Source organism: Rattus norvegicus, chromosome 8, assembly GCF_021556685.1.
Source record: "Rattus norvegicus strain SHRSP/BbbUtx chromosome 8, alternate assembly SHRSP_T2T, whole genome shotgun sequence".
Classification (NCBI taxonomy): domain Eukaryota; kingdom Metazoa; phylum Chordata; class Mammalia; order Rodentia; family Muridae; genus Rattus; species Rattus norvegicus.
The window spans coordinates 126,760,970-126,787,387 of record NC_141541.1 but is presented as its reverse complement, the minus strand read 5'-3'; the positions used below and the strand labels follow the sequence as shown (position 1 = coordinate 126,787,387).

The following is a 26,418-nucleotide window of genomic DNA, read 5'->3' as shown; positions in this document are numbered from 1 at the left end:
AACAAAGGACAGGATGCCCTAAATGTCTATTCTCGGGCAAGGTCGTGGACTTTCCCTTTAAAAAGCACGGTCACCACTTGTCCCAGATGGCTAAGGTAGACAGAGCCTTCAGGTTACTGCTTACGAAGCCAGTCCGTCTCTTCCCTCCCTATTACCAGAATCTAAATTACTGTGCGGAAGAGCTGTAACTCCTGTCAAGTCCTAAACAAGGCTGAATCACTTCACCACGCATAGCCACCACTACCAGATCGCCCAGGACAGGTCGGTGGGCCAAGGCGGACGTCAGAGGCGGTTTCTATAAGCTCTCACACCTTCAAGGGGAGGTGAGAACTCAAGTGGGTTGAATTTCAGGCTGCGTGTTGTGGGTCCGGATTCCAGATTCTAGCAAGGGGCGGAGCTTCTCGGAAAGCGAAAGGAGGAGGGGTTGGCAGGAGCCTTAAGGGAAGTAGGAAGCTCAACAAGCGAGCGCACCGTACAGAACCGGGGCCCAGGGTTGCTTGCCATGTCTGCGGGAGGCCCCCGCGTGGGATCCGTGTCCGTGGACTCCTACTTGTTCTCTCTACCGTTGGTCGCGCTCAACGTGGGAGTGAGGCGCCGCCTCTCGCTGTTCTTGAACCCGCGGACAACCGCGGCGGCCGACTGGACCTCGCTGGCGGAGGAGATGGGTTTCGAGTACTTGGAGATCCGCGAGTTTGAGACGCGCCCCGATCCCACTCGCAGTTTGTTGGATGCCTGGCAGGGGCGCTCTGGCTCGTCGGTCGGCAGGCTGCTAGAGTTGCTAGCCTTGTTAGACCGTGAGGATATACTGTATGAACTGAAGGACCGCATCGGTAAGGAAACATGTTTTCTGGCCTTGTGCCAATGGTCGACGAGGCTGGCCTTGGCATATTAATCTTTTTTCTGGGGTGTGCTTGGGAGGGAGAGAGTGACAGTCGAATTTCCTGTCAATATGTAGAGATAGCAAGGGATCGGGAGAGGAACCAAACACCCTGAGGTAGGGAAAAGATGTGGAAAGAGCCTAGGCAAAGACCTTCTGTTGGTCCAGGAGTCAAGATCTGCTTCTCTCTGAGTATCTCCGTTGTGTCAGGATCAACAGGACAAGTGAGGGACTAAAGCCCCTTCCACCACTCACTGGCACTCAGCACAACGCCCCACAGTGAGGTACACCTTGCTAGACGGGGGTCGTCATCCTCACTGGGCACTAACTGGGTGCCTGAGCCCTTCAGACATTCAGTCCCCTGCACCCTGCAAGATGCCCAATTTGACACCATTCTCTAGAGCCTTAGAGAGGGGAGGCAGGATGAAGGGTCAGAGAAGCAGACTTACTTCTCAGTCCTCTCACACGCTCATTTGAGAGAGTCAGAAAGGGAGAGGGTTAGTCCGTCCATAGAGCCACCCTTGGCACCAGTGGCTGGGGAAGGCTCAGAGCCCAAGTAGACCCATGGAACAAAGACAGGATTCTGAGTGTGAACAGCAGCGGACTGGGACACCTGGGGCACTTCTACACCCTGTCTCTTCTCCACAGAGGAGGACTGCCAGAAATACATACGCAACCAGCAGAAACAGGAGTCTGAGAAGCCCTTGCAGGTGGCCAGAGTGGAGAGCAGTGTCCCACAGACAAAGGAACTGGGAGGCATCACCACCCTCGATGACCCCCTGGGTAATGGCCCAGCATTGCTCCCCTGGATAGAATAATTGGGTTCAGCTCCAGACTTGTGGTGTGCAGAGAGCATGGATACTGGAAGTGGATGGATGGATCTGGGGACCTTGGGCAAGCCGCTCGTTCTGAACCTCGGTTTCCCCATCTAGGAAATGGGGATAATAGCAGTCCTGTCTCAGAGTGGTTCTGAGCCCGTACTGCCCCCGTCTACTCCATTGTTAGCCTGGCTTTCATCTGGGAGGGAGTTATCTTTTCACTGGCCGGATGGGCGTGGCTATGACATCGCTTTGGGATGGATGCAGGCCCAGGTTCCCTAAACGGAAGGCTCCAGGTTGGGCTCCTTCTAGCCTTCCATAGAAGGCTGATTGTTTCCCTCATCCCCCGTCCTCAGGGCAAACGCCGGAGCTTTTCGACGCCTTCATCTGCTACTGCCCCAAAGATATTGAGTTTGTGCAGGAGATGATCCGGCAACTAGAACAGACAGACTATCGGCTTAAATTGTGTGTGTCCGACCGCGATGTCCTGCCTGGCACCTGCGTGTGGTCCATCGCCAGCGAGCTCATTGAGAAAAGGTTGGTTAGACATCTAAGAGTGACTGAGTGCATGAAACCCAGAGGCCCTGATACTAGGACTCTCCTGCTACCTGGGCTCTGTCCAGCCTGGGTAATGTGGTCCTTCCTGACCACACCATCCTCTGAAGGAAGTCACTGCAATGTCTGAACTCTGCCACTCTCCCTCAGGTGTCGTCGCATGGTGGTGGTTGTTTCTGACGATTACCTGCAAAGTAAGGAATGTGACTTCCAGACCAAGTTTGCTCTCAGCCTGTCTCCAGGTAAGCTTAGGCCTGCCTGGGTCCAAGAGAGAGGGAGGAGGTATCATCTTAAGATGTTAGGCCAGGAATGCAAAACCAAAACACCACAGATCTCTGGGGATGGACCTGTGTACTTTTTTATGTAGGGGATATGTACCATGGTTACCATGGGTGCCTCGTTGGTGGAGAGCTGGTGCTAGCCCGTGCTTTAGGGACTGAGCCTGCCCCAGCATAGGCCCCCATGTAGTCCTAATATCACACTCTTTGGCCTCCAGGTGTCCAACAGAAGCGACTGATCCCTATCAAGTACAAAGCAATGAAGAAGGACTTTCCTAGTATCCTACGGTTCATCACTATCTGCGACTATACCAACCCTTGCACCAAGTCCTGGTTCTGGACCCGTCTTGCCAAGGCTCTGTCCCTGCCCTGAAGATGGCCCCGGGAGCCCTAGGTCTGTCAGTCTTTCTGTGTTCTTCTGCTTGCCTCCTCTGATGTTGTAGGGGGGGGAGCTTGTCCCTAGTCATCTAGAGTAGCCAGACATCCTCTGGACACCATCTTTATGTCCTATGGAACAGTGACTGCAAGTGACCTTGTTACTTGCCGGGTTGCCAGGCAGCACAGTGTTTATTGGGGCTGAATGAGTCTAAGTGGAGGAGTCATCTTTGGCCTCAGCGTCTTCACCTAAGAAATAGGATATGGAGATCAGGCAGGGAAATGGCGAGGCACTGTTCCCGCTATCCTAGGGGTCTGTGCTGAAGGGGAGCAGAAGGACCACACTGGCTGTTAAAGGGATCACAGACTGCCAGGGCAGCTGCTTACCCCTGTCCACCTTAAACTCCCTTTCCTCCTCCCACAGGGCAGAGAGGAAGATGAGCTGACTTGGAGCCTGATTCTCCAACGCTGTCCTGTCTGCATCTTTGACTCCCCTCAGGCTCAGTCCATGTTCAGTGGTGACTGGCCTGAGCAACCAGGACAGCCTTTTACTCCCACCCACCCATGCCTGGGCACACATCTCAGTTTTGCCTTGCTTGAGGTGGCATCCTGTCTCCCCTGACATGCCTATCACTTACGAGCTGGGCCACCAGGACCACAAGGACAATGTCATCAGGGAAGCTTCCTCCCTGGCTCGCCAACCCCGAAGGCTTTCTACCAACCTTCTGTACGATGATTACTTGCTTTGTTAACAAGCAGCAGACACACAAAAACATTCCGCCCCCAGTGGCTGGAGGCATGTGGCCCCATATAGTCTTGTTTGTGCTTCCGGGAACACACAGGCATCTGCATATGTGTGTTTCCTTTGGGACAGCTCCTAAGAATAGCTGAGAGGAAGAGTTCTACCATCAAGGGGGCCTGGCGGTCTCCCTGGACAAAAATGAAGTGCCTTTGCATGAGGTAGTGGCACGTGCCTATAACTCCAGCATTTGGGCGGTAGTCCAGGGTTATCACTGACTACACACCAAGTTTAAGGTCAGCCTGGGCTACATGAGAGCCTATTCCCCCACATCCTCCCCCACCCCCACAAAAGATGATGGCACTGTTAATTTCTCCTCTCTTTTCTCCAATCATTGAAAGCAAAGTCTAGAAAGGCCCCTAATGTGATAGCATTTGGGCCTTTAGCAAACTGAAGATTTAAAAAAAAAAAGGAGAAGCAGTTTGGCTTCACCCCACAAACCAGCTGCAGGATCAGCTGTTTTCTCCCCAGCAGTGCGGTTTGCAAATTCCTCTCAAGTTCTCTAACACAGAGACAATGTCATGGTCCCTCTCAGGGCACACACCCCAGGGTCCTGAGTCCTAAAGAAAATGGGTCTCCCCTCAGTGTCTGGAGGAGGAATGGAGGCCTCTTTGCACGAGCTCGTGGGGCATTTCAATGCTTGATGTTGAGCATTTGAAAGCAGCCTTGGGAAAGTGTCTCCTGTACCTGTTTTATAGGTTTTCTGAGGATGTCAATAGAGAGGCTCCTATTTGTGGTTTGTACTTCTGTATGTGAAATTTATAATAAAAAGTATTCTATTTTGAGAAAGTATACTCGTGACTGTATGTGTGTTAAGGTGTTTGGAAGCTGAGAACTGGGTTAGGAACTTCTCATGTAAGAGAACCTTCTCTATAATGTGGTGTCCTCGAGGGCTCCCCGATGGCTGAGCCTCAGTCTCATGGGCTCGGCTTCAGCAGGGACCAAGTGGAGCCGAAGGTATCATCAGCTCCAGAAGCTTTCACCCTGCAGCAGCCTGAGTCCTTCTTAGGTTAAACCATGTCCTGGCTCTGGTATGCAGTGTCAGGGATTGAGCTCAGGATCCATGTTAGGCAAACTGTCGTCTGAGCTGTGTTCTCAGACCACTATCTACCTCTTGATCATGGTGTCCCACACATCCAGCCGTTGGATGGCCAAGTGCCACACACACAATACTGATGCTACATTTTTGGTCTTCAGATAGGAGGAGATCGTGTGAGGAGTGGCAGAACTCTCACCACTTTTCCAACTTCCTCAAGATCTGTAATTATAGAGCCAGGTAAGATAGTATGTCTATGGTTCTAGCTCCCTGTGAAACTGAGGCAGGAGGGCTGTTTGAGCCCTACAGTTTAGGAAACATAGGACATTCTGTCACAAAAAAGGGAGGGTGCTAAAATTGTTATTCTTTTTTGTAACAAGGTCTCTCTATGTAGATCTGGCTGTCCCAGGATTTGCCATGTAGAGCAGACTCTCTTCAAACTCACAGGGGCCTGCCTGCCTCTGCCTTCCAAGTGCTAGAACTAAAGGTGTATGTGTCACTGCGCCCAGTACTTTAATTTTTAAAGGAACGTTTGCTGTTTTTGCATCTCTGAAAATTCATGTATTTCCAATCACCACTGAATTTCAGAAACTTGCTTCATTGGGGATCTGTTTGTTCCATGGGGCCAGGCCAAAGCAGAATATTAAAGCTAATCATGCTCTGATCTAAAGGAAATTAGACGGCAGTAGAAGAAGCAAGATGCAGATGCAGGAAAGTCAGAACCACCCAGGAGCCAGGTAGTGGAGCCCTGGCAGCAGGTATACTAGCTGGGTAAAAGCCATACGTCCTCCGTGTACTGAAGACAGGGCTCTGAAAAGTGAAGGGGACAGAGCAAACCCTAAGCTGGGAGACCTACTAAGGGAAAGATGTAAGCAAGAGGCACACATAGGATGGAGACTAGAATAGAACGGTCAGCAGAGATGACTGCAGCCGTGGACCTCACTCAGGCTGCAGCAGGGCTCTGGCTTCCTCGTGGGCTGTAGGGAGTGCTAGACTGAAGAATGTGGGAAGGAACAGAGGAGTGACTGCCTGGAAGGTGGGTTGGGCAGGTGGAAGAGCAGGGTTGTTGCTGCTTCAGGAAGCTGCTTGAAGGAGGATGAGAACGGAAGTGGTGGTGAGCTGGCCGTGGCTCCCTGGTCCCATGCTTCCTCTTTCCTTAGATCACACCCCACTGGCCTCATTCTATTGCACGCAGGCTTGCTGCACATCTTGGTTTTGAGCAGCCACATTTCAAGTGCAAAGTTGCTACATGTGGAGGGTTACCACTAGACTGGCCTACTTTGAAACCCGGCTACTTGACCCCTGAGTCAGCAGCATCGACATCACCTCCCCTGTTAGATATGAGGCCTCTCTTTGTTGGGAGGAGGTACTTACTGGAAAGATAATTAGTCAGGGTGCCAGTGCTTTTTAATCTCCTAAAAGGCTTTTTATTTTATGTATACTAGTGTCTTGTCTGCATGTTTGTATGTGTACGGCGTGCACGCCTGGTGTCCACAGAAGTCAGAAGAAGGGGTTGAAGCCCTTGGAACTTGAGATATAAATGGTCATTGGCTACCAAAGGTTGTGGGTTCTGGAAAATGAACGTGTGTCCTCTCCAAGAGCAGCAAGTGCTCTTAACCACTGAGCCAACTTTCCAGCTCAGAATTCCAGTACCTGAGAGTCCATAGGTGTCGGGGTCTAGCCTTGACACAGGATCGGAATTCTCAGTTGGAAGCAGGGATATCTGGAAGGCGCATAATAAACAGACACAGACTACCTTTTGGGTACAAACTTGACAGGCAATTTTTCAAGGCTGCTCTTCTCTCTCTCTCTCTCTCTCTCTCTCTCTCTCTCTCTCTCTCTCTCTTGATGGCTTGCAGTTTGCATCTGCACACACTGTATTCTCCTGCGCACTTTGCTTTTCTTAACTCCCACACTCCTACACACCACACGCACTCTCCTTACACACATACACACACACACACACAGAGTCTTCTCCTCACACACTCTCTCTTTCTCTCTACTCACCTCATACACACCTCATGTGCACCTCTCTTTCTCCCCACTTGCTCTCTCACCTTTAACTTGCCCCAGTCTTCTATTGATTCTCCAAAACCAGGTAGGAAAAAAAAAGACATTGCCTAATCATTGCCAAATCAAATTCAAAAGAATAACCACATCCCACAAAGAACTAAGAATCACAATTGTTCCCCAAAGTTTCAAGATTCCCCTATTCCCAGGCCTGTGGTCAGAATAATAATAATTGCAAACTTATCATTATTTAAACTTTACCTTTTGACTTATTATACTTCAGAGCTCCGAGGTCAGCTACTTGCATTTTCCTGTGAGGCTCTAATGATAAATGACATGGACAAAAACTGCCAGGCAGTGGCCAGAAAGAATCAAGTTAACCCTTAGCTCAGTAGTTCCGCTAGCTTTCTGTCTCTGCACGCTGCACGCAATGACTCTCGTAAGAGTCCCAGTGTATTGACTTAGTTTTACTAGTATATTATTTTGTGTATTCTATACTTGCTTATCCAGGAACTCCCAAATGTTGTACAAAACTTATTTCATAACTTCAATTTTTTTCCTTTCTTGGGGTCCCAATGTTGGTTCTAATTCATTTCTAATGATTTCTTCAAACTTCCTTGGCAAGTCAAGCATTGATCTGGAACTCCCACTGTGCAGATATTACATTGTTTCCAAGATGAGAACACACAGCATGCACCTGGGCCATTAGGACTGTGGTGCAATGAGCTGGGCCCCTATGCCTCAATTTTCAATTGTTGAAGAATCATTACATTGGACTGGAGAGACGACTCAATGATTATGAGCACTGACTGCTCTTCCAGAGGTCCTGAATTCAACTCCCAGCAACCACACGGTGGCTCACAATCATCTGTAATGGGATCCGATGCTCTCTTCTGGTGTGTCTGAAGACCGCTACAGTGTACTCATATAAATAATAAATAAATCTTTTTTTTTCTTTTTCTTTTTTTCCGGAGCTGGGGACCGAACCCAGGGCCTTGCGCTTGCTAGGCAAGTGCTCTACCACTGAGCTAAATCCCCAACCCCAATAAATCTTAAAAAAAAATAAACAGAATCATTACATCAAGGAACATCTAGTTTCACAGAATTCACCAGAGCAGAAGGAGAAAGAAATAGGAAAGTGAGATATAATAGAATAATTATGCACACTGAGGCCAACCGAAAAGCAATCACACACAAATAAAATCTATATAGCTGTTGTCCAGGGCTAAGGTTAAGAGAAATGAGAACAACTGTTTTTTATGAAGGGCTGCCATGGGCTACTGAGATGTCTCTACCTGGGCCTGCTGCAGGGAGTTCCTGTCACGGTATGCACTCTCTTTTCACTCACACACGCGCACACACACACACACACACACACACACACACACACACACACGCACACGCTTCTCATACTCTCTCTCTTTCTCCCTCTCTCGAATTCTCTCCACTTACCTCATGCATGCCTCATGTGCACCCAACATCTGACCAGCATTTTTGAGGTTCTATGCTCATACTCGGCTATCAGTATGGATGAATAGAGAGGGGATTTCTTTTTTTTCTCTTCAAGCTGCTTTGTTTTTTCTTTTCTTTACAGATTTTTATCACAGCACTGAATATCTTAGTTAGGGTTTTACTGCTGTGAACAGACACCATGACCAAGTCAACTCTTTTTTTTAATTATTATTTATTTAATGTATATGAGTGCACTGTCACTGTCTTCAGACACACCAGAAGAGGACATTGGATCCCATTTCAGATGGTTGTGAACCACCATGTAGCTGTTGGGAGTTGAACTCAGGACCATCTGGAAGAGCAATCAGTGCTTCTAACCGCTGAGCCACCTCTCCAGCCCCAAAAGCAGTGTTCCTTAACCTCTGATCCATCTCTCCAGCCCAAGGCAACTCTTATAAGGACAACATTTAATTGGGACAGTCTTACAGGTTCAGAGGTTCAGTCCACTATCATCAAGGTGGGAGTATGGCAGCATCCAGGCAGGCATGGTGCAGGCGGAGTTAAGAGCTCTCCATCTTCATCTGAAGGCTGCAGGAGAAGACTGGCTTCCAGGCAGCTAAGATGAGGGTCTTAAAGCCCACGCCCACAATCACATGCTTCCTCCAACAAGGACAAACCTACCCCAGCAAGGCCACACCCTAATAGTGCTGCTCCTTGGGCCAAGCATGTTCAAACCACCACACTGAGAAAAATAAGTAATTCAGTAGGCTTCTCAGTGACTCCAGGTTGAGACGCTCTGACCCATAGATCAGAGGCAACATCCTTCTTCAGGCTGTGTATTATGGCTTCCCTCAACACTAGCTCCAGTCTTCTGAGTACACAACTCAGCCAAGTCATATGCCTTAACCAGGACCAGTGAAGCCTCTGAAAGACTCCAGGATGCTGAGTGAAAAAGGCTGAGTTCTGGGGCCTTGGAGCACAGACCTGTGAAACGGAGGTGAACTGGGGGCAGCACTTGGGAGCCCTGTGTCAAGCTTTCTTGGTGCTTGAGTTTTCAGACATGTAAACCAGTGAATGTTTTGTTTGTTTAAATGAATCTAGGTAGGGTGCAAATCATGCATTTTCTCTGTATCTCTTCCTCTTGTCCTCCAGTTGGCTCTATGCCTCCAAATACTGACAGACCTTGGAGGACTGTGGGTCCCCCGATTCTCTGGTTTGCTAATGGGCCAGCACCAGCAGATTCAAATGGAGGAGGAGAATGCAGGGGTATTTACATAACCTTGGGCTCTCCTATCAAGGGGATGCTGGTGACTGGTCTTTATGAAAGGCCACACTTCAGGTGCTTCTCCAGTACCCACCCCTCTGCTTCTAGAAGTCCCCATCCCAGCATCATTTGAGGCTTCTCCAGAGCAGCCAGCTTGGAGGGGTTACCCTCGTCCCTCCGTCTTCCTTTGTCCTGCCTTCCCTAGGCAAAGAACTCCCTTGCCAAACTTTTCTCAAGTTATCCACTTTGACGGTGTCATTTATTTCTCTTTTTTTTTTAAAAGATTTTATTTATTTTATGTCTATGAGTACACTGTAGCTGTCTTCAGACACACACCAGAAGAGGGCATCGGATCCCATTACAGATGGTTGTGAACCACCATGTGGTTGCTGAGATTTGAACTCAGGACCTCTGGAAGAGCAGTCAGTGCTCTTACCCACTGAGCCATCTCTCCAGGTCCTGTCATTTATTTCTCATTGGTACCCGATGCAATAACTTGTACTGGGAATGGCCTGAAGATATGTGGATCTATATGCAGATGAGAGCAGGCACAAGATAAGACAAGGCCTGTGATTGATTAGGCAGTGAAAAAGTAAGGCGGGCACAGAGCTTTGGAGAGAGGAGAGAGAGAAGAGAAGGAAGAACCAAGATAGAGGCAGAGAAGGACGACCCACATCTGTGTGGCCTTAAAGGGCCACAGGTAGTTAAGAAGATTTTATAAGGGATGGACTTTTATAGGACAGTTTGTCTTACCTAGGTGGGCAGTTTATATCAATATTAATTGGCTCTGAGTTTACTGTCTGGACATTTTGTGGGGTGAGGATTTACTGATATAAGTCTGATTGATAATTACACGTTTATTGAGTTTTGATGTTAACGGGTTACTGGGAGATGTGACTATAACCACAGGGGCCGGATGCTGGGAATGTGAGCAGAGTCCTCAGCGAGATAGGTGGTCTCTGTATGGAACTGGCGTGGCAGCGACCGACTTTGGGAACTAGATGGATGGTGAGATCTCTGCGGGGCCCAGAGAGTAGCCGGCAATGTGGGATGGAGATAGGGAATGTATGGAGTTGGGTGGAGACGTTTTGCTGATTGAGATGAAAATACCCTGCAGATGCCATGGGGCCCACCAGAGCCGGCAATAGTGTGGTTTGGTTAATTCATTTGTTAATATTTACCCCAACAAAGATGGGGTTCTGGAATCGCGTTGATCATACATGGTCAATCGGAAAGCGACAACCTGGCAATCCACAGCAAGCAGCATCCTCGAAGAAGCTAAAGGTCACACCAGAGGTACAGGCAGAGGGCAAGTCAGCCAATCTGAGCACCAGCTACCTGCCACACCGATCCATCTAGTTGGACTGGCACCTCAGGCTCCCATTGTGCAATGGAGTGTTGTACGCTGAGCTTATCCAAAGGCACAGGGGAGTCTTCTTACCCACAATGCCGCTGCCCAGACACTCTGAGTGTCCTAAGTCAGGAGTCTACCAGGGAGCTGGGGGTCACCTAAGCCTCAAGGTGCCCACCTAGTCTCTGGGTCTCAACTTGCTCTACCTTACCAAACTTCCTGGCATGTTTTTACGTCTCACCGTACAGATCTGATTTCCTCGTGGGGAGTAATGAATCCATATGTCAGTTGGCCAGGGATTTGGACAGACTCAAAGTCTGATAAAGGGGTTGGGGATTTAGCTCAGTGGTAGAGCGCTTGCATAGCAAGCACAAGGCCCTGGGTTCGGTCCCCAGCTCCAAAAAAAAAAAAAAAGAAGTTTATTTAAAAAAGTCTGATAACAAGGAGGGCAAGAGGTCTGTGGATGGGTTCCACATATAAGCACATCAGTTGGCCTCATCCTCAGATATGCTAGTACAGAGAGACCATAGTGCCAGGGAAAAGGACCAAGGTAACATCACAACATAGATTTCTCTCTGGTTAAAGAGGTGGACACTTAGTCAGAAGCAATGAAAAGGGCAGCTGGGAAGATGGCTCAGTAGTCCAGAGCACCGTTGCTTTTGTGGAGGATCCAGGTTTGATTTCCAGCCTACACATGGCGGACCCACCGTCATCTATAACTCAAGGTCTGGGGAATTCAATCCCCTCTTGGGGCTTCTGTGGGCCGTACAAATGGTGCACATACATACACGCAGGCCTTCAGATGCTCACACATATAAAATAAAGTTAACGATTCTTAAGAGAAAGGAACGAAAGGATCGAGTTTGGTAGGTTGCGAGGGAAAGGAGTGAAATGTTCCCATGAGGAGTAATCTGGAAGAGTCAGCTTAATCTTAAGGACAGTTGTTTCTCAGAGGTGAAGCTATGGGAGCTGAGGCCTGAAGTGAGTCTGAAGAGCTTAGGGAAGCTCCTCTCACAGCTCCCGACAGAGGGATGAAAAAGTGTGAAGGCTAAGGAGAGAAGGGACCTGATTAGGACTAGAAGGAATAACCCCATGGATGTCAGGGCCTAGAAGGAAGGCCCCCAAGGATCTCAGGGCCTAGAAGGAAGGCCCCCAAGGATCTCAGGGCCTAGAAGGAAGGCCCCGGTGCATCTCGGGGATCTTCACTCTGTTTTATTTTGTCTGAGAGTTTCTTGTATAAGTCAAGCCTTGAACTTGCTGTGTAGCCAAGGACTTTGAACTTCTGATTGTCCTGCCCTAGTGAAGGGATAAGAGGGCTGTACCAGTTGGTTTTGTGTCAACGTGACACAAGCTAGGAAGGAGCCTTAGTTCAGACAATGTCTCATGAGATCCAGCTGTAGGACAATTGTTTTTATTAGTGATCAATGGGGGAGGACCCAGCCTATGTGGGTAGTGTCATCCCTGGGCTGGTAATCCTGGGTTCTATAAGGAAGCCAAGGAAAGTGAGTCTAGGGAAGCAAGCCAGTGAGCAGCATCCTTCTATGGCCTCTGCATCAGTTCCTGACTCCGGGATCCTGCCCTGACTTCTTTCAGTGATGAAAAGTGCAGAAGAGTGAGCTGAATAAACCCTTCCCTCCCCAACTTGTTTCTTGGTCATGGTGCTTTGTAACAGCAATAGAAACACCGAGACAAGGGCTGTGCTGCCACGCTTGGGTTCTTCTGTCTGTCTGTCTGTCTGTCTGATGGACGGTGCTCTTACTTTGTTTCTATCTTCGTTGAGAGCCCTTTAAGCTATTTCTGCTGCTATATAGTACCAATTATCTTAGTACTTTCACAGTTCTCTTGTGTGGTTTCCTTACTTCCCCATCCTTTAAAATGTTGCTGTAGGTATTCTTGGATATGTTGCTTAAAATACATGCACAAGAGTTTATCTTGGCTGCAGACTGTACAGTGGAGTCTGGGGTTCGGAGCAGAAGCATGGTTTTTACTTTGCCAAGGTAATCAAACTGTTTTCCAAATGTCTTCCATCAACTCACATCCCAGTTAGCACAGGACGAGAGTTTGTGTCGTCCTTCATTTTGGCAAGCACGGAATATTCTCTCATTTGAAATTTTTTTTTAATCTGGAGAAAGGTGGAATATCTATTTTAGTTCTCTCTCTCACACACACACACACACACACACACACACACATATTTAAAGCCAGTATTTCAATCAGCCCAGCCCAGCCCAGCCCAACCCAGCCCATCCTGTCCTGGAACTTGCTATATGCTGCTGTGATTAAAAATGGTCAAAAAGCAACTTGGAGAGGAGATGGTTTATTTGTCTTACAGAGTTATTTGTCATAGAGGCAAGCCAATGCAGGGACTCAAGACAGGAATCCGGGGGCAGGAACAGAAGCAGAGGCCATGGGGATGAGGCCACAATAAACACCATAATGTTTAGTTAGATTTACAATTAGTTGAAATGGTCTCATGTAAGCCAGGTTGATCACGCATTCACTTATATAGCTGAGGGTGACCTTGCTCTCTTGTGGCCATGTCTTAAATTCTGGGATTACAAGAATCTGTCACTGTGCCCAGCTTTGAAGTAGGTTTATATGTTTGTTTTTGGACACAATGGATATAGGTTGCAAGAGAATGAGTTCCTGAAGGTAGGAGGGTCCCGAGGGAGGAGTGAAGTAGGCAGGTTGCAAGGCCTACTAAACCTGTTAACAGGTGCTGTTTGCAACCTGCACCTGGGAACGAGCCACCTCAACCAAGTATTTCCCATTTTGCGTTCAATTAGCCTGAACTAATTAAGCTGCTGTGATGCAAGGTTGGAAGAACCTGGCACTCCTCCCTAGCTCAGAGCCCAGTTCGATGCTGAGATTCCACTTTGGCATGGACTCTTTCTTCCCTACAATCCCCTTCACACCTACCCTGCATGTCGTAAGTGTCTGTCACTGTGGACATTTGTGATCTGGATTCACCAAGCTGGCAGTCCCTAGTTTACGTACATTCCTCCACAATCAGTTCATGTGGTTGATCAACAAAACACTGACCTAACAGGTTTTGTTTTTAAAAAAACGATGTGTATATGTGTGTGTGTGTGTGTGTGTGTGTGTGTGTGTGTGTGTGTGTGTGTAAGTACACTGTAGCTGTCTTCAGACACACCAGAAGAGGGCATCAGATCTCATTACAGATGTTTGTGAGCCACCCTGTGGTTGCTGGGATTTGAACTCAGGACCTCCGGAAGAGCAATCAGTGCTCCTAACCGCTGAGCTGTCTCTCCAGCCCTTAACATGCTCTTCTGCTTCTCAGTCCAGGGATGGATGGTGGTAGGTCATGTTCTTTGGCCTGTTGCAGAGCTTGCCTTCTGAGAGTCTTGGGAGCCACCTGTGTGCTTTGATCCCATAAGCATTGCTCTTCCAGGGCTGAGCTACGGAGAGGTGTGGGAGAGTTAACACTGTGAGGACGGAGATATTCCTGGTTAATATCTCACCCCTTTCCCTTCCTCTTGTGGCCCCGAGGATTGGCCTTCATGAATGCTAGGGTAGTAAGAACTCTACCGTCAGCCACAGTCTCAAGACCCTTCCTTGTCGCTGGTTTCTTAATACAACAGTTTTGAGATGTGTTCTGTAGGTTGTTTGCTTGCTTGCTTCCTTCCTTTCTTCCCCTAGACAGGGTTTCTCTGTACAGCCCTGGTTGGCCTGGAACTCGCTCTGTAGACCATGCCAGCCTGGAACTCAAGAGATCTGCCTGCCTCCACCTCCTGAGTGCTGGCGTTAGAGATGTACCGACATGGTCTGGCTGTGTTCTGTGGCTTTTTAGGTTATACTTGGCAGAATAAAGCCCATCACCCACACACTAAGCCCTCACTAATGCACCCATCAACAATTATCCTTCCCTTCCTTCAACTCTTCCATTCTTTAGAGAGCCTCTTCAGCTTACCCAGTCAATAAACTTTCACTCCGGAGGAAGGGATCTGAACCAACACAGGGATGCTTTTGAGAATGTGGGAAAACAAGATTCTTCTCCTGTGAAAAATATGCCATACTCTCAGGAAACCAGGGTGGGACGTGGGGAATATTTTGATATAAGGATCAGGGTTGTAGAACCATTGCTCATTTCCTTTCCTCTCTTCCTCTGACTATCAAGGGGGTCACAGCCATAGGTAGAAGAAAACCATAATTTTATTAATAGTTTCAAAAATAGTTCAAACCTCCTATTTAAAGCACACTTTACATAGCTGGCTCCCTATTTGCTATCACAGTACATCTTTCCTGTATGGTGCTTTATGACTTATAATGTTTAACTATTAACTTATATGCCCTCTACTGTTTACTGCAAAAACTCCACACTCCAGAAAAAAAAAGGGGAGTTGGGGACTAAGTCCCTGATCACTGTTGTGACAGTGCTCACATGGAAGATACTCTAAAGGCTTATGGCCTCAAATACCCAACTCCTGGCTTCCTTGCTCATTAAAATCATGTTATTGTAACCTGTATTAGGCTACAGAGAGAAAGTCAGGGACAGGGGAAACAAAATGATCAGATCTATAGAGGAGATTCCTGCTCTACGAATCCACTAAGGTACATGTATGAGGACGTAAACCAAGAACACATTAATGAGTGTACTGTAGTGTTATCTAACAATATTACGACCAGCATCTTGAAATTTCACCACGAAACTGGTAGTTCCATTTCTTAGGGGAAGGGAAGAGGAGGCAGTCGTAAATTATAAAATTTCTTTAATTTCAAGGCAATGAAAGAAAACTGTAAAGTTTGTCCGTGGTCTACGCAGCCCAACAATTCCAGACTACTTTTGGTTTATTTATTTGGTCGTTCTACCTTGAGAATTCCAATCCTTTCCCACTTCTTTTCGATGTTACTTTTACTCTTCTTCCCCAGTAAGAAAAAAGTATCCACGCAGTAAACGCGTCACTAACAGTAGCTGAAACAAGTCTACAGCAAGACCTTGCTCCTTTGCTGGGACTGGACTATTCTGTCCTCCCATTTTCTGTTGGTCGAAATCATCTGAGTCCTGCGAGGTATGGCCCAAATGGCACCTCTTCATGAGATGTCCTACAAACCTATCGACCAGATGTGCTCAAGGCCTTCCCACTGGAGAGCTCAGTCGATTGCTCCGCAGCGACCCTATCCAGGTTGATGTTTCTATGTTTTGTTTCACCAAAGCGCGATCTTCTAAGGCCGAGAAAACTGAACTTCTTTCTTGTGAGGATGACAAAAGCTAGGGCCGGGGCCTTGAGGTAACCCCCGAGTCGCGTGACACAATCATTGAACAGTCAAGGCGACGTCTGGGCAGAGCCAACTAACCCAGGCCTCCGAGGCAGGTGCTAATTGGCTCTTTAGACCTGAAGCTGAGAAAAGACAGAACCCGCTCCCACCCGGATCCGGGAGGCGGCTCAGAGTACTTCCGCCTTAGGAAAAAAAATGTCATTACCGGTCGAGCTTCCGGCTCCACTTGGGAGGCCGCAAGACCTTTTATCCTAGTTGGCCGTGATCCGCGTACCCCACCCGGCCGCTCCCTCGGGCTTCTCCACACCCCGGGGCGCGGTTTGCACGTCGCGAGGGTGTGACCGTGACGCCGTGACGTCACCTCAGAGAACCGGGTCCTGAAAGGTTTTAGCGCTCCGGAGGAACAGCGAGTCAAGCTCCTCGGAGGCGGGACTAAAGTATGACTGACATCCACACGTCCCAGTTGCCGTTTTCATGCTTCCTCAAATCAACCAATGAAGGCAAAGCAGAGCGGCAACGCCCCCCCCGACCCGCTAGAGGAAGCTCTGCTCCCTCGGTTTGGCATTCGGTGGCCGCCATGCTTGGTGTGGCTCCTCGTTCTGAGGCAGTTTGCTCTCTTTTGGCTTTCAGAAGCCCTTCGTGAACTCCTCTACGAGCAGTATTTTCCATCTAAAAATCGACTTCTACTCTCTCCGGCTCCCTTCTCGCTCGCCTCTTGTTCAGCCACACTCAAGATGGCGGCCAGAGGCGGCGGGCCGCGGCTGGGTTTCCCCGGCGTGGTGACGTCAGCGCGCTGCGTGTCGGCAGGTGGAGGGAGAAGGGAAAGTTTGGCCCGTGCTTGGGGTTCGGGTGGAGGGCGGGACGGAGGGGCAGGGCCGGGAAGAAGCTCTCTTCGCGGTGCCGCGGAGGCTGAGGCCGGCTCGTGGGCTGGGCCGGGGACTGCGGGACACGGAGCCGCAGGAGGCGAGTTCGGCCGCAGCCGCGCGTCCCCGCCTCGGGCCCGCGCTTGACCCGCGCGCCCCGGCGTTGTGCGCCCCAAGGCTGGGCCAAGCGGCGGGTTGGGGGCGGCTGGGCGTGGGGAGGCGCGCGGCGAGGTGACCCGAGAGCCCCAAGCGTGAGAAGCACGGAGCCAGGCGCTGCAGCCGTCATGTCCGAGGACTCGAGCGCCCTGCCCTGGTCCATCAACAGGGACGACTACGAGCTGCAGGAGGTGATCGGTGAGAGCCGAGGGGCGACGCGCGGGGGTTTTGGGCCCGAGCCTTGCTGGGCACTGATGCGAGGCGTGCGCCTAGGGTGGGGCTCCCTCCGGAGGGTGAAGCGTACCTGAGACAGATACGTCCTGTGCAGAAGAGCCATGTGGATGGGAGGCAGGCCTGGTCCAGGGGCCACTGGGGTTCGTGGGCAGAGCCGTGTGGCTCTGGGATTGTGGACTATGTGCACTTGATCCCAGTATCAACCATCCACGCGACGACCCTTTCAAGTGTACATGGCACTGGTTTGCAGGGGTGAGGCTGAGGGAAGCTGCAGGTACCCGGTGCTGAACAGGTTAGACTCGCCTCTGGCTCCTTACAACTCACTTCTCTGGTCAAGAAGGCAGACGTCAACTGCAGAGAAAGAATGGAAAAGCGGTAACGGGTCTCGGTAGGTGGCCGGAAGGAAATGATGGTATAATAAGGAATGATTTGGACAATGATTTTAAGGGAATTTGTTTTTCTGAGGTAAAGACTTTCAAGTTGAACCCTGAAGTGAGTCGAAGGAAGATCGCCCTTTCCCCTCCATTGAGGAATAAGGAAATATGTAGACTTTGAGGAGAAGGAAAGTTCTTGATAAGTGTAGGGCCAGAAAGAGGGCGCACATTGATCTCAGGGACCTTTGAAACTATGGTAAAGGTTTGGAGTTTCAAGTTGTCCTTGGAGGGCTTCAACCAGGGACCATGGCTCGCACTGTAAATCTGGTTACAGTATCCGAGAATACCAGTTGGTCGACACCGAAATGGACTGTCATTCCCAGAGGCGCATAGTGCCTGAGGAGGTTTAGGGGCCAGGAATGAGGGAGGATTTGTAGCCCAGCAGTGATGGCCATAGAAATCGAAGGGGATGGGTTTAGTAAAACAAAGGCTTACTCAGCTGACACGAGTGGACCCCTGTGTGTTGGAAGAAGTCTGTCTATACTGATAGCATCCTGCCTTAAAATAAGAGACCGGCCAAAAATCTCAGAGTGTTTATTTCACTGTTGTGTTAAGAACAAAAACAAAAAGCCACCCAATTTCTTTGTAGGACTGTGTGCTCGTGTAAAGGCTAGCTGCACACATTCTTTTTGGTCAGTGTCATTAGTTGATCTGGAACTGACCATTTGGCTCGGCTGACTGGTTAGGAAGACTCTAGAGTTCTGTCTGTGCCTCGAAGCACTTGGATTTCAGGCTCCTTACAGGGTTCCTGGGCCTCACACCTCACATGGGTGCTGGGGATCCAAACTGAGGTTGTTGTGCTCCCTCTGCAAACACTTTACCCTGCGCTATCTCCCCAGCCCCCCATTTTTTTTTCTTCTTCTTTCTTTCTTTTTTTTTTTTTTTTAAGGCAGGTCTCAGGTTGCTCGACTTGGCTGCTGCCATTTCTCAACATGTCAGCTTTATACTTTATCCACCCGGCCTGATGACCCGAGTTCCATTCCTGGAACCCGAGTGGTGCAAGGAGAAGCTTATAGTCCATCCCCCACCCCCAAGAAGTGTAATAAAACATAAAGACTCTCATCTTTAGGTCACTTCGTAGGCCTGACCTTGATGCATGTTGGGTCTTTGGCATGTACTGCTTGGGCTAGGTACATCTCTGGTTTTGTAAAGACTCTTGATTCTTGGGACCTTAATTTCATAACGAGGGAAGGGTTTAGATGGGAGATTCCAGAGTGACATCAGAACGGTAAAGAAAGGCGATTCTGTTATTCTGGAAGAGTGACACTGTCCTTTCCATCTGGTGGGGTGTGTATCCCCTGCTTGTCTACAGCCTGACTGGGGTGAGAGGACAGGTTGTACTTATCATTCCTGATGCTTTTGCTGTTCTGTACAAACACTGAGAGCTGCAAGGGCCGTGGGGATTTAGCGACACTTGCCCATGATAACTGTAGGACAGGATGTCTGAGTGGGCAGTGCAAAGGTACTGCTAGTTCTGAGAATGGTTTCCCACCCAGTCACAAGGTGGCCCACAGCTCATCCTGGGTTAAGAACACCAGCATGCTTTGGTCAACTTTTACAAAACAGCCTGCCAGCTGGAGAGATGGCCTAGCAGTTAGGAGAATGCACTGCTCTTCCAGAGGCCGTGAGTTTGGTTCCTAACACCAACACCAGGCGGTTCACAGCTGCCTGTAATACACGCTCCAGGGGCTCTGAGGACGGCTTCTGCCCTCAGGCACTTGTACATATGGGGCATTTGGATATAGATGTGCACATATACACATGGATAAAAAGTAAAAAGAAACCTTAAACTGTATTGTCTGACTTAATACAATGAATTTCAGTCATAATGTGATTTTTCTTCTTTTAGTATGTTTACTGTGTAGCCAGCAAATACATCATCCAGCTTTAGATTATTTATCTCTGTCATCCCAGGGAGATTTCCTTTGTGCTTCTTGCTCCCGGTCCCAGGAAACCACACATTTATTTTTGCCTTTTAGTTTGTCTTTTCTGGACATTTTACTTAAATAGGATTCTATAATAATGTGACCTTTGGTGTTTGGCTTCTGTCACATAGCACACTTATTTTTAAAACTTTATATTTGTGAAAATATACTATATATCCCATAAAATAACCTGATTAAAGTTCAGTATTATTTTAGTAAATTTACAGAGTTGTTCAGTCGTCACCACAATCCAGTTTTAGAACATTTCTCTCATTCCAAAACGATGCCTCATGTCCATTAGCTGTAACTCACTCCCTGTTCCGCCCCAGCCCCAGGCAGCTAAAACCTTACTTTCTGCCTGCATAGATTTTCCTCTGGACATTTCATATAGGATGATCACATAATGTGAACTCCTTGGTGTTTGTCATCCCTTACTTTGCGTATTTGCTGAGGCTCAGCCGTGTCCCATAGCACGCAGTAACGGTTATACATAGTTCCTTTTAATTGGACAGCAGTTGGTGGGTATTGGATTGTTTCTGTTCCTTGACTGTTTGGAATAAACCTATTAGTATTATCAAGTCTTATTGGACAATGTGGAAACCCAGGAGTAGAATTGCAAGGTCATAATAGTAAGTTCAACTTCTGTCTGTAAACTACCAAAACGTTCACTCAGAGTGCTCCCACCGTTTTATGTTCTACTGCTTTGTGTGAGAATTCTTTCTCTCTAAAGCTTAGCAGTCTGCAGTTTGTCTTTGTATGTGTGAACGTATCCTGTGTTCAGGGGAGCACCAGGGCCTCACACATGCTAAGCGCGTGCTTTGCTGCTGAAGTGCATGGCTAGCCCTGTCTCTCTGGTTATCTCGCTGCTGCAGTGGGTGTGAATTGGTATCTTACTCCATTTCTGAGGACTAATGATGGTGAGGATCGTTTCATGTGCTTGCTCACCTTGAATTTTATTACCTGAGTTGCACTTCAGTACTTTTTTGAGGCTCCTCCTTGGAGCCCAGGCTGTCTGAATTGGTGGCCTTTTCCCCCCTCCCTCCCTTTCTCCCTCCCTTCTTATTTCCCTGCCTCCCTCCCTTCCTCCCTCTCTTTTCATTTCTTTTTCCCTCTCCTCTCCCCAAGACAAGGTCTTATCATGTAGCTCTGACTGACCTGGAACTCCCTATATAGACCAGACTGGCTTCTGCTTCCCAAGTGCTGGGATTAAAAGTATGCTAACATGCCTGGCTCTAGAAATTTTGATTAATTTTTTTATTAATTTGTTTTGAGACAGGGTCTAGTTATGTACTGGCCTGGAACTTGCCTAGGTAGATCAGGCTGTCCTGGAACTTGAGGCAACCCTCCTGCCTCTCTGCCTCTGCTTCAGAGGGTTGGGATTATAGGCCTGAGCCTTGCTAACAATTTTATATTTTCTAAAGTTTCTTTTTTTTTTTTGGTTCTTTTTTTCGGAGCTGGGGACTGAACCCAGGGCCTTGCGCTTCCTAGGTAGGCACTCTACCACTGAGCTAAATCCCCAGCCCCCTAAAGTTTCTTTTTATATTGATTTTGCTTTTGGTGTAGATAATACCTAAGACATCTTTACTAACCCAATCTCATAGAGGTGTTTTGATATTTTCTTTAAGCATTTTACTTGTAGCTGTGACATCTAAGTCTGATATATTTCGAGGTTTTGTTTTGTTTTTTTTTTTTTTTTTTTGGTATGGTGAGAGATAAACCACCTTCTTTTGTTCTCAAAGACATTGAGGTATAGAATACGAGAGAACAACTTTTGGGAGTTTTCTCTCATGCTACCACGTTGGTTCTGGGGATCAGGCTCAGGTCACCAGGTACCTTTACCCTGTGGGCCCTCTCTTTGGCCCCTTGTTCTCCTTTATGGTGAAACAACAGGAAACCTGCCCTGGGATCATGTTAAACATACAGGTCAGAGTTCAAAAGCTTCCTTTCAAAGATTTTATTTATCATCTTAAAGATGTTTTTGCAAGCTTTAAAGTTTCCTAAATGATGACTGTAAAAGGTATTACTATCATAGTTGATCAATGGTTTAGTAACTTGAGCTCATTTCTAGTCTGGCTGTGCATTAGAAAATGTCAGTGTACTATGACTGAGAAATGGTTCAGTTTAGATCACTTGCTATTATTCACAGAGCCCCAGGCTCAATTCCCGGAACCCGTGTTGGATGGCTCACAGCTGCCTGTAACTTCAGGTACAGGGGATTTGACTCCTTACTCTGGCCTCTGTGAGTGTGTGTGTGTGTGTGTGTGTGTGTGTGTGTGTGTACGTGTGTGTACACACAGAAAAATAGAATGTTTAAAAAAAGAATTTAGCACGATCATACTGTATTTGATATGTGTGGAAGCAATTTTAAAAATAAGGAATTTGGGGTTAGACTGAGTAACCTTGTCTTTACCACGCAGTAGCTTTGTGATCGTGCATTTGGTACTTGTTATGGGGATTATTGTTGAATTGAGAGTGGTTGTTTTGTATACTGTTCAGCTTGTGTTAAATGCTTGTTTCCTAAAATAGTTGGTTTGTTTTTTTTTTTTTTTTGGACAGGGTCTGGATGGAACTCACTATGTAGAGCAGACTAACCTCGAACCCATGGAGAACCATCTTCCTCTGCCTCTCAGAGCCATGTTACAAGGCCTGCACTATCATGTCTGACTCCTTTGTCTCATATTTCTCAGATTCTGATATTGCTGTGAACCTTGGCATTCTATGTGATTTCAGCTCTTTAAAAAATTTATTTATGTGTGGGAGGGGGCTTGGTGGTCTATGTACATCTATGTATGCAGTTGTGTGCATCCCTTGTGTGGAGGACAGAGGTGGACACTGGGTATCTCCTATGGCTCCCCACTTTGCCTGTCTCTGCACCCCTACCCTCCACCCTGTGCCGGGGTCACAGACACAGCCTCAGCTTTCACACAGGGGCTGGTCTGAACTCTGTCTTCATATTTGCGAAGTCACTTTCCCCTCTGAGCCATTCTCCAGTCCCATGATTAGAACTGGAGTCCTGTAATAAACTTTGGAATCTGCTTTGCACCTTGCTGCTACATCTCTGCATGTCCCCTCTCCCCCTGTCAGGTTCAGTCAAGTTTTGGTGGATTAAGGGTTTCTGCTAGTCAGGGTATACCTGTATAAGGCTGTACACTGCACTGCGGGCGGTGGTGTTAACACTGCATCATGATGACAGACAAAAACTAGCCTTGCAGAATCCACCTAGGCAAGGAAGGACTGTGCCATGTGGCTTTTACTGTCATATCTGAGTCTGAGTAATGACCGGTTACTTCCAATTAGGTTTAAACTGGAGAACTTTAGACTGGTTTTAAGATTTGATTTTGGTTAATACAGTTCACCCAGCTTTGACAAAGGTACCTCTCCAGCTTTATTCTTTACTTTCTCCTTACCATTTTAATATGACCTTTTCATTTGAATCTTTAAAATCGTGGTTTCCACATGCAGACTTGTGAAGGACTTGATGTTCTTTCTGTCTGTGGTGATCTGTTTTCTGCCTAGTTGGGTGGGAGAGCTCAGTGAGGCCATCATTAGATCCTCAGCTTGTTGGAGTCAGAGCAGACACTGCGTTTGTCTGCATGTAACATAAACAAATAGCCGTGGTTTAGTTCCGAACTTTCTCTCCTACATAGGCAGCCTGAGGTAGCCAGTGCTCCAGACCTTATGTCTCTCGACTTCTCACACCTCCCAGCCCAGCCTGTGACTCATTCCATGGTCACCTCTCACTCCACACTTGCATCGTCCAGACGAGTGTAGCAGAAAGGCAAAGCCTTGACAGATGAGTTAGCACCTTTCAGAGAGCCTCTTCCTGGGAGCCTTGATTGGTTACTTCTGTTTAATTGGTTTGAACTGTGTAATGTCATTGCAAAAGGGTCTGGGGAATGAAGCTTTTTAACTGGGTAGTACGTTATTACTTCAATAAAATAGGAGCAAGTTGAAAATAAAGCTAGTATGTTGTTTTTGTCAAAACTGGGTGAATCAGGGCTGCAGAGATGACTCAGTGGTTAAGAGCATTGTCTGCTCTTCCAGAGGTCCTAAGTTCAATCCCCAGTAACTACATGGTGCCTCACTACCATCTATCTTGGGATCTGGTGTCCTCTTCTGGCATGCAGATCATGCAGTAGAGTACTTATATATAACATAAATAGATAAATCTTAAAAAAGAAAACAAACCGGGGTTGGGGATTTAGCTCAGCGGTAGAGTGCTTGCCTAGGTTCCCTGGGTTCGGTCCCCAGCTCCGAAAAAAAGAAGAAAAAAAAAAAAAAAAAAGAAAAAAAACCAAAATAAAAAGCAACCCAAAATTAGATGAATGATACCCAGAGTTTTCTTGTAAAGAATTAGTTAACTACATTAAAAAATTAAAATAATTAAATATGACATCGCAAGTAAATGAACTAACCTGGTGAACAGTGAGCAGGTAATAAATGTTAGTGTTAATTTCAAGAGATAATTACGAACCAGTTAAGAGCAGAGTATTGGAATGTCAGATAGTTTCAGTCTCTTAAAACCTGCTGTGCCCGTTGCGGATTTAGCTCAGTGGTAGAGCCCTTGCCTAGCAAGCGCAAGGCCCTGGGTTCGGTCCCCAGCTCCGAAAAAAAGAAAAAAAAAAAAAAAAAAAAAAAAAAAAAAAAAAACAAACCTGCTGTGCCTTGCACTAACTGGTTGACCTACATTTTTTTTAAAAATATTTATAATTGTGTATCTGTGTTTTGTCTGTGTGTAGGTCTGTGCACACATGAGGATGCCTTAAGAGTGTGTCTGATTCTTGAAACTGGAGTTACGATGGTTGTGTGCCTTAACCTGAGTCATCTCTAGCCCAGTCCTAAGGCCTAACTTTGCGTGTACTGCTGTGGGGTCAGTGATAGCGGAGTGATGGGATTATTGTAATGACTAGACGGGAAGCAAAGGTGTGTAAGATGCTCAACAGTAAGAGCTCATTTATCATCAGTGTGCACGACAATGACAGTAAAGCAAGACTGGGTACCTCCATGCTCTCCTAACTGAGCAGTTTCTTTCCCCGAAGAATAGCCCATGATTTGATTAATTTGTTCAAGTCTTTTTTTTTTTTTTTTTTTGGTTCTTTTTTTCGGAGCTGGGGACCGAACCCAGGGCCTTGCGCTTCCTAGGTAAGCGCTCTACCACTGAGCTAAATCCCCAGCCCCTTGTTCAAGTCTTTATTGTACACCTGTTGTATACCAGGCACTGGTCTGGGTTCACAGGGAAAGCAAACCCAGAAATCCTTCCTTTCCTGAAGTTATATGGTCCTGCTATGATGAAGGATTGCAGGTTGCTAGAGGCTGAAGTGAGAGTGCCAATGTGATTAGGTCAGGGAAAGCCTCACCTCAGGAAGCCTCAGCTTAGGACTGAGGAAAGACCTGAAGGGCATGAAGCAGTAATTGGTGTGTTTGTTGTAGAAAGCTTGTTCTAAGCAGGAACTGAGCGGGACTCTGAGAAGCTTGAGGTAGGTGTGGCAAGAGCAGAGTGAGGTAACACACGGGTGAAGATTCTAGAGATAGTGTGGTTGAGATACAAGACCTTGGCCGTGGGAGTCTCAGTCATTGTAGGAACTTTTCCTTGTGGATCTGTGTGTGCATGTGTATGGGCATGCATGTGGGAGTGGAGGTCAGCTTGTAAGTAAGTTAGTTCTCTTATTCCACCGTGGTGGTCTGAATGACAATGGCCCACATAGGCGCATATATCTGAACACTTGGTCCTCAGTTGGTAGAACCTTTTGGGAAGGATTAGACGTGGCTTTTTTTTTTTTTAAAGATTTATTTATTTATTATAAGTACACTGTAGCTGTCTGCAGACACACCAGAAGAGGGCATCAGATCCCATTACAGATGGTTGTGAGCTACCATGTGGTTGCTGGGATTTGAAACCAGGACCTCAGGAAGAGCAGTCAGTGCTCTTACCTGCTGAGCCATCTTTCTAGCCTATTACCTGAGATTTTTAAATGGAAAATTTCAGAGTAGCACAGTGAGATTGGCTGCAGTGTTCTCACTGTATGTCATGGTTGTCAGTGCTGTCTGTGCTGTCAGCGCTCACTGCTCAGTGCCCATGGCTCGCTTGCCTTCTCTGTCAGAGGGGATTCCCTGACTAAACCCCGGTATTGTACTCAGCCAGCCCTCAGTGATGGGCCCATGCAGGACCCAGTGATGCTGGCAGGTCTCACATACGTGCCAGAGTTCCCTGATAACAGAACACAAAGCTGCATTTGAAGCTCTAGCTTTTATTTATTTTTATTTTTATTACTTAAGTACATGAGTGCTCTATCTGCATGTACACCTGCCTGCCAGAAGGGGGCATCGCATCCCATTACAGATGGTTGGAAGCCACCGTGTTGCTGGGGTCTCTGGAAGAGCAGCCAGGACTCTTAAATACTGAGCTATACCCCAACCCACAGCTCCAGCTTTTGTTTTTATTTCATGTGTGTGACACACACACACACACACACACACACACACACAGCATAGGTTGAGTTCAAGATTCTTATGCTTGTAAAAGACTGTAATTAGAGGTGTAGTTTACCTACTTAGTTACAATACAAAAGATCTTACTTAATATTAAAAAAAACCCAGAGCCGAGTGTGTTGGCTCATTCCTGTAATCGTATAGTAGTGCATAGTTAGAGGCAGGAGGAGTTCATGGTCATCTCTGTTACAGAGAGAGTTCAAAGCCAGCCTAGGCTATGAGATACTATCTCAGTCAAAACAGCGATGATATTTCTAAACTTAA

At 47.4% G+C, this 26,418-nt stretch overlaps 2 protein-coding genes and 1 long non-coding RNA gene across 6 annotated transcripts in view; 2 read left to right on the top strand and 1 right to left on the bottom strand.

Annotated features, from left to right (window-relative positions):
* Window positions 1-420: 420 nt before the first annotated feature.
* Window positions 421-4,492, top strand: Myd88 (MYD88, innate immune signal transduction adaptor). The gene is given in 6 exon segments (NM_198130.2): window positions 421-830; window positions 1,526-1,660; window positions 2,052-2,232; window positions 2,401-2,492; window positions 2,747-2,922; window positions 3,328-4,492. Coding segments are annotated over 5 exon segments (891 nt in total). The 5' UTR covers window positions 421-502; the 3' UTR covers window positions 2,902-2,922; window positions 3,328-4,492.
* An 8,624-nt stretch (window positions 4,493-13,116) lies between these two features.
* LOC120094290 (uncharacterized) lies at window positions 13,117-16,368 on the bottom strand. The gene is made up of 3 exons (XR_015628113.1): window positions 16,259-16,368; window positions 14,747-14,832; window positions 13,117-14,234 (listed from the first exon to the last, which is right to left on the bottom strand). It is a non-coding gene; the product is annotated as an uncharacterized LOC120094290 (long non-coding RNA).
* A 477-nt stretch (window positions 16,369-16,845) lies between these two features.
* Window positions 16,846-26,418, top strand: part of Oxsr1 (oxidative stress responsive kinase 1) — an 89,511-nt gene continuing 79,938 nt past the window's right edge. For 3 of the 4 annotated variants that reach the window (XR_015626733.1, XR_015626734.1, XM_087562507.1), the window contains exon 1: window positions 16,846-17,270. Coding sequence is in view for 2 of the 4 variants with exons in the window: in XM_087562507.1 (XP_087418633.1) it covers window positions 17,201-17,270 (70 nt within the window). In the remaining 2 variants the exon portion in view is untranslated. 4 annotated transcript variants of the gene reach the window in all.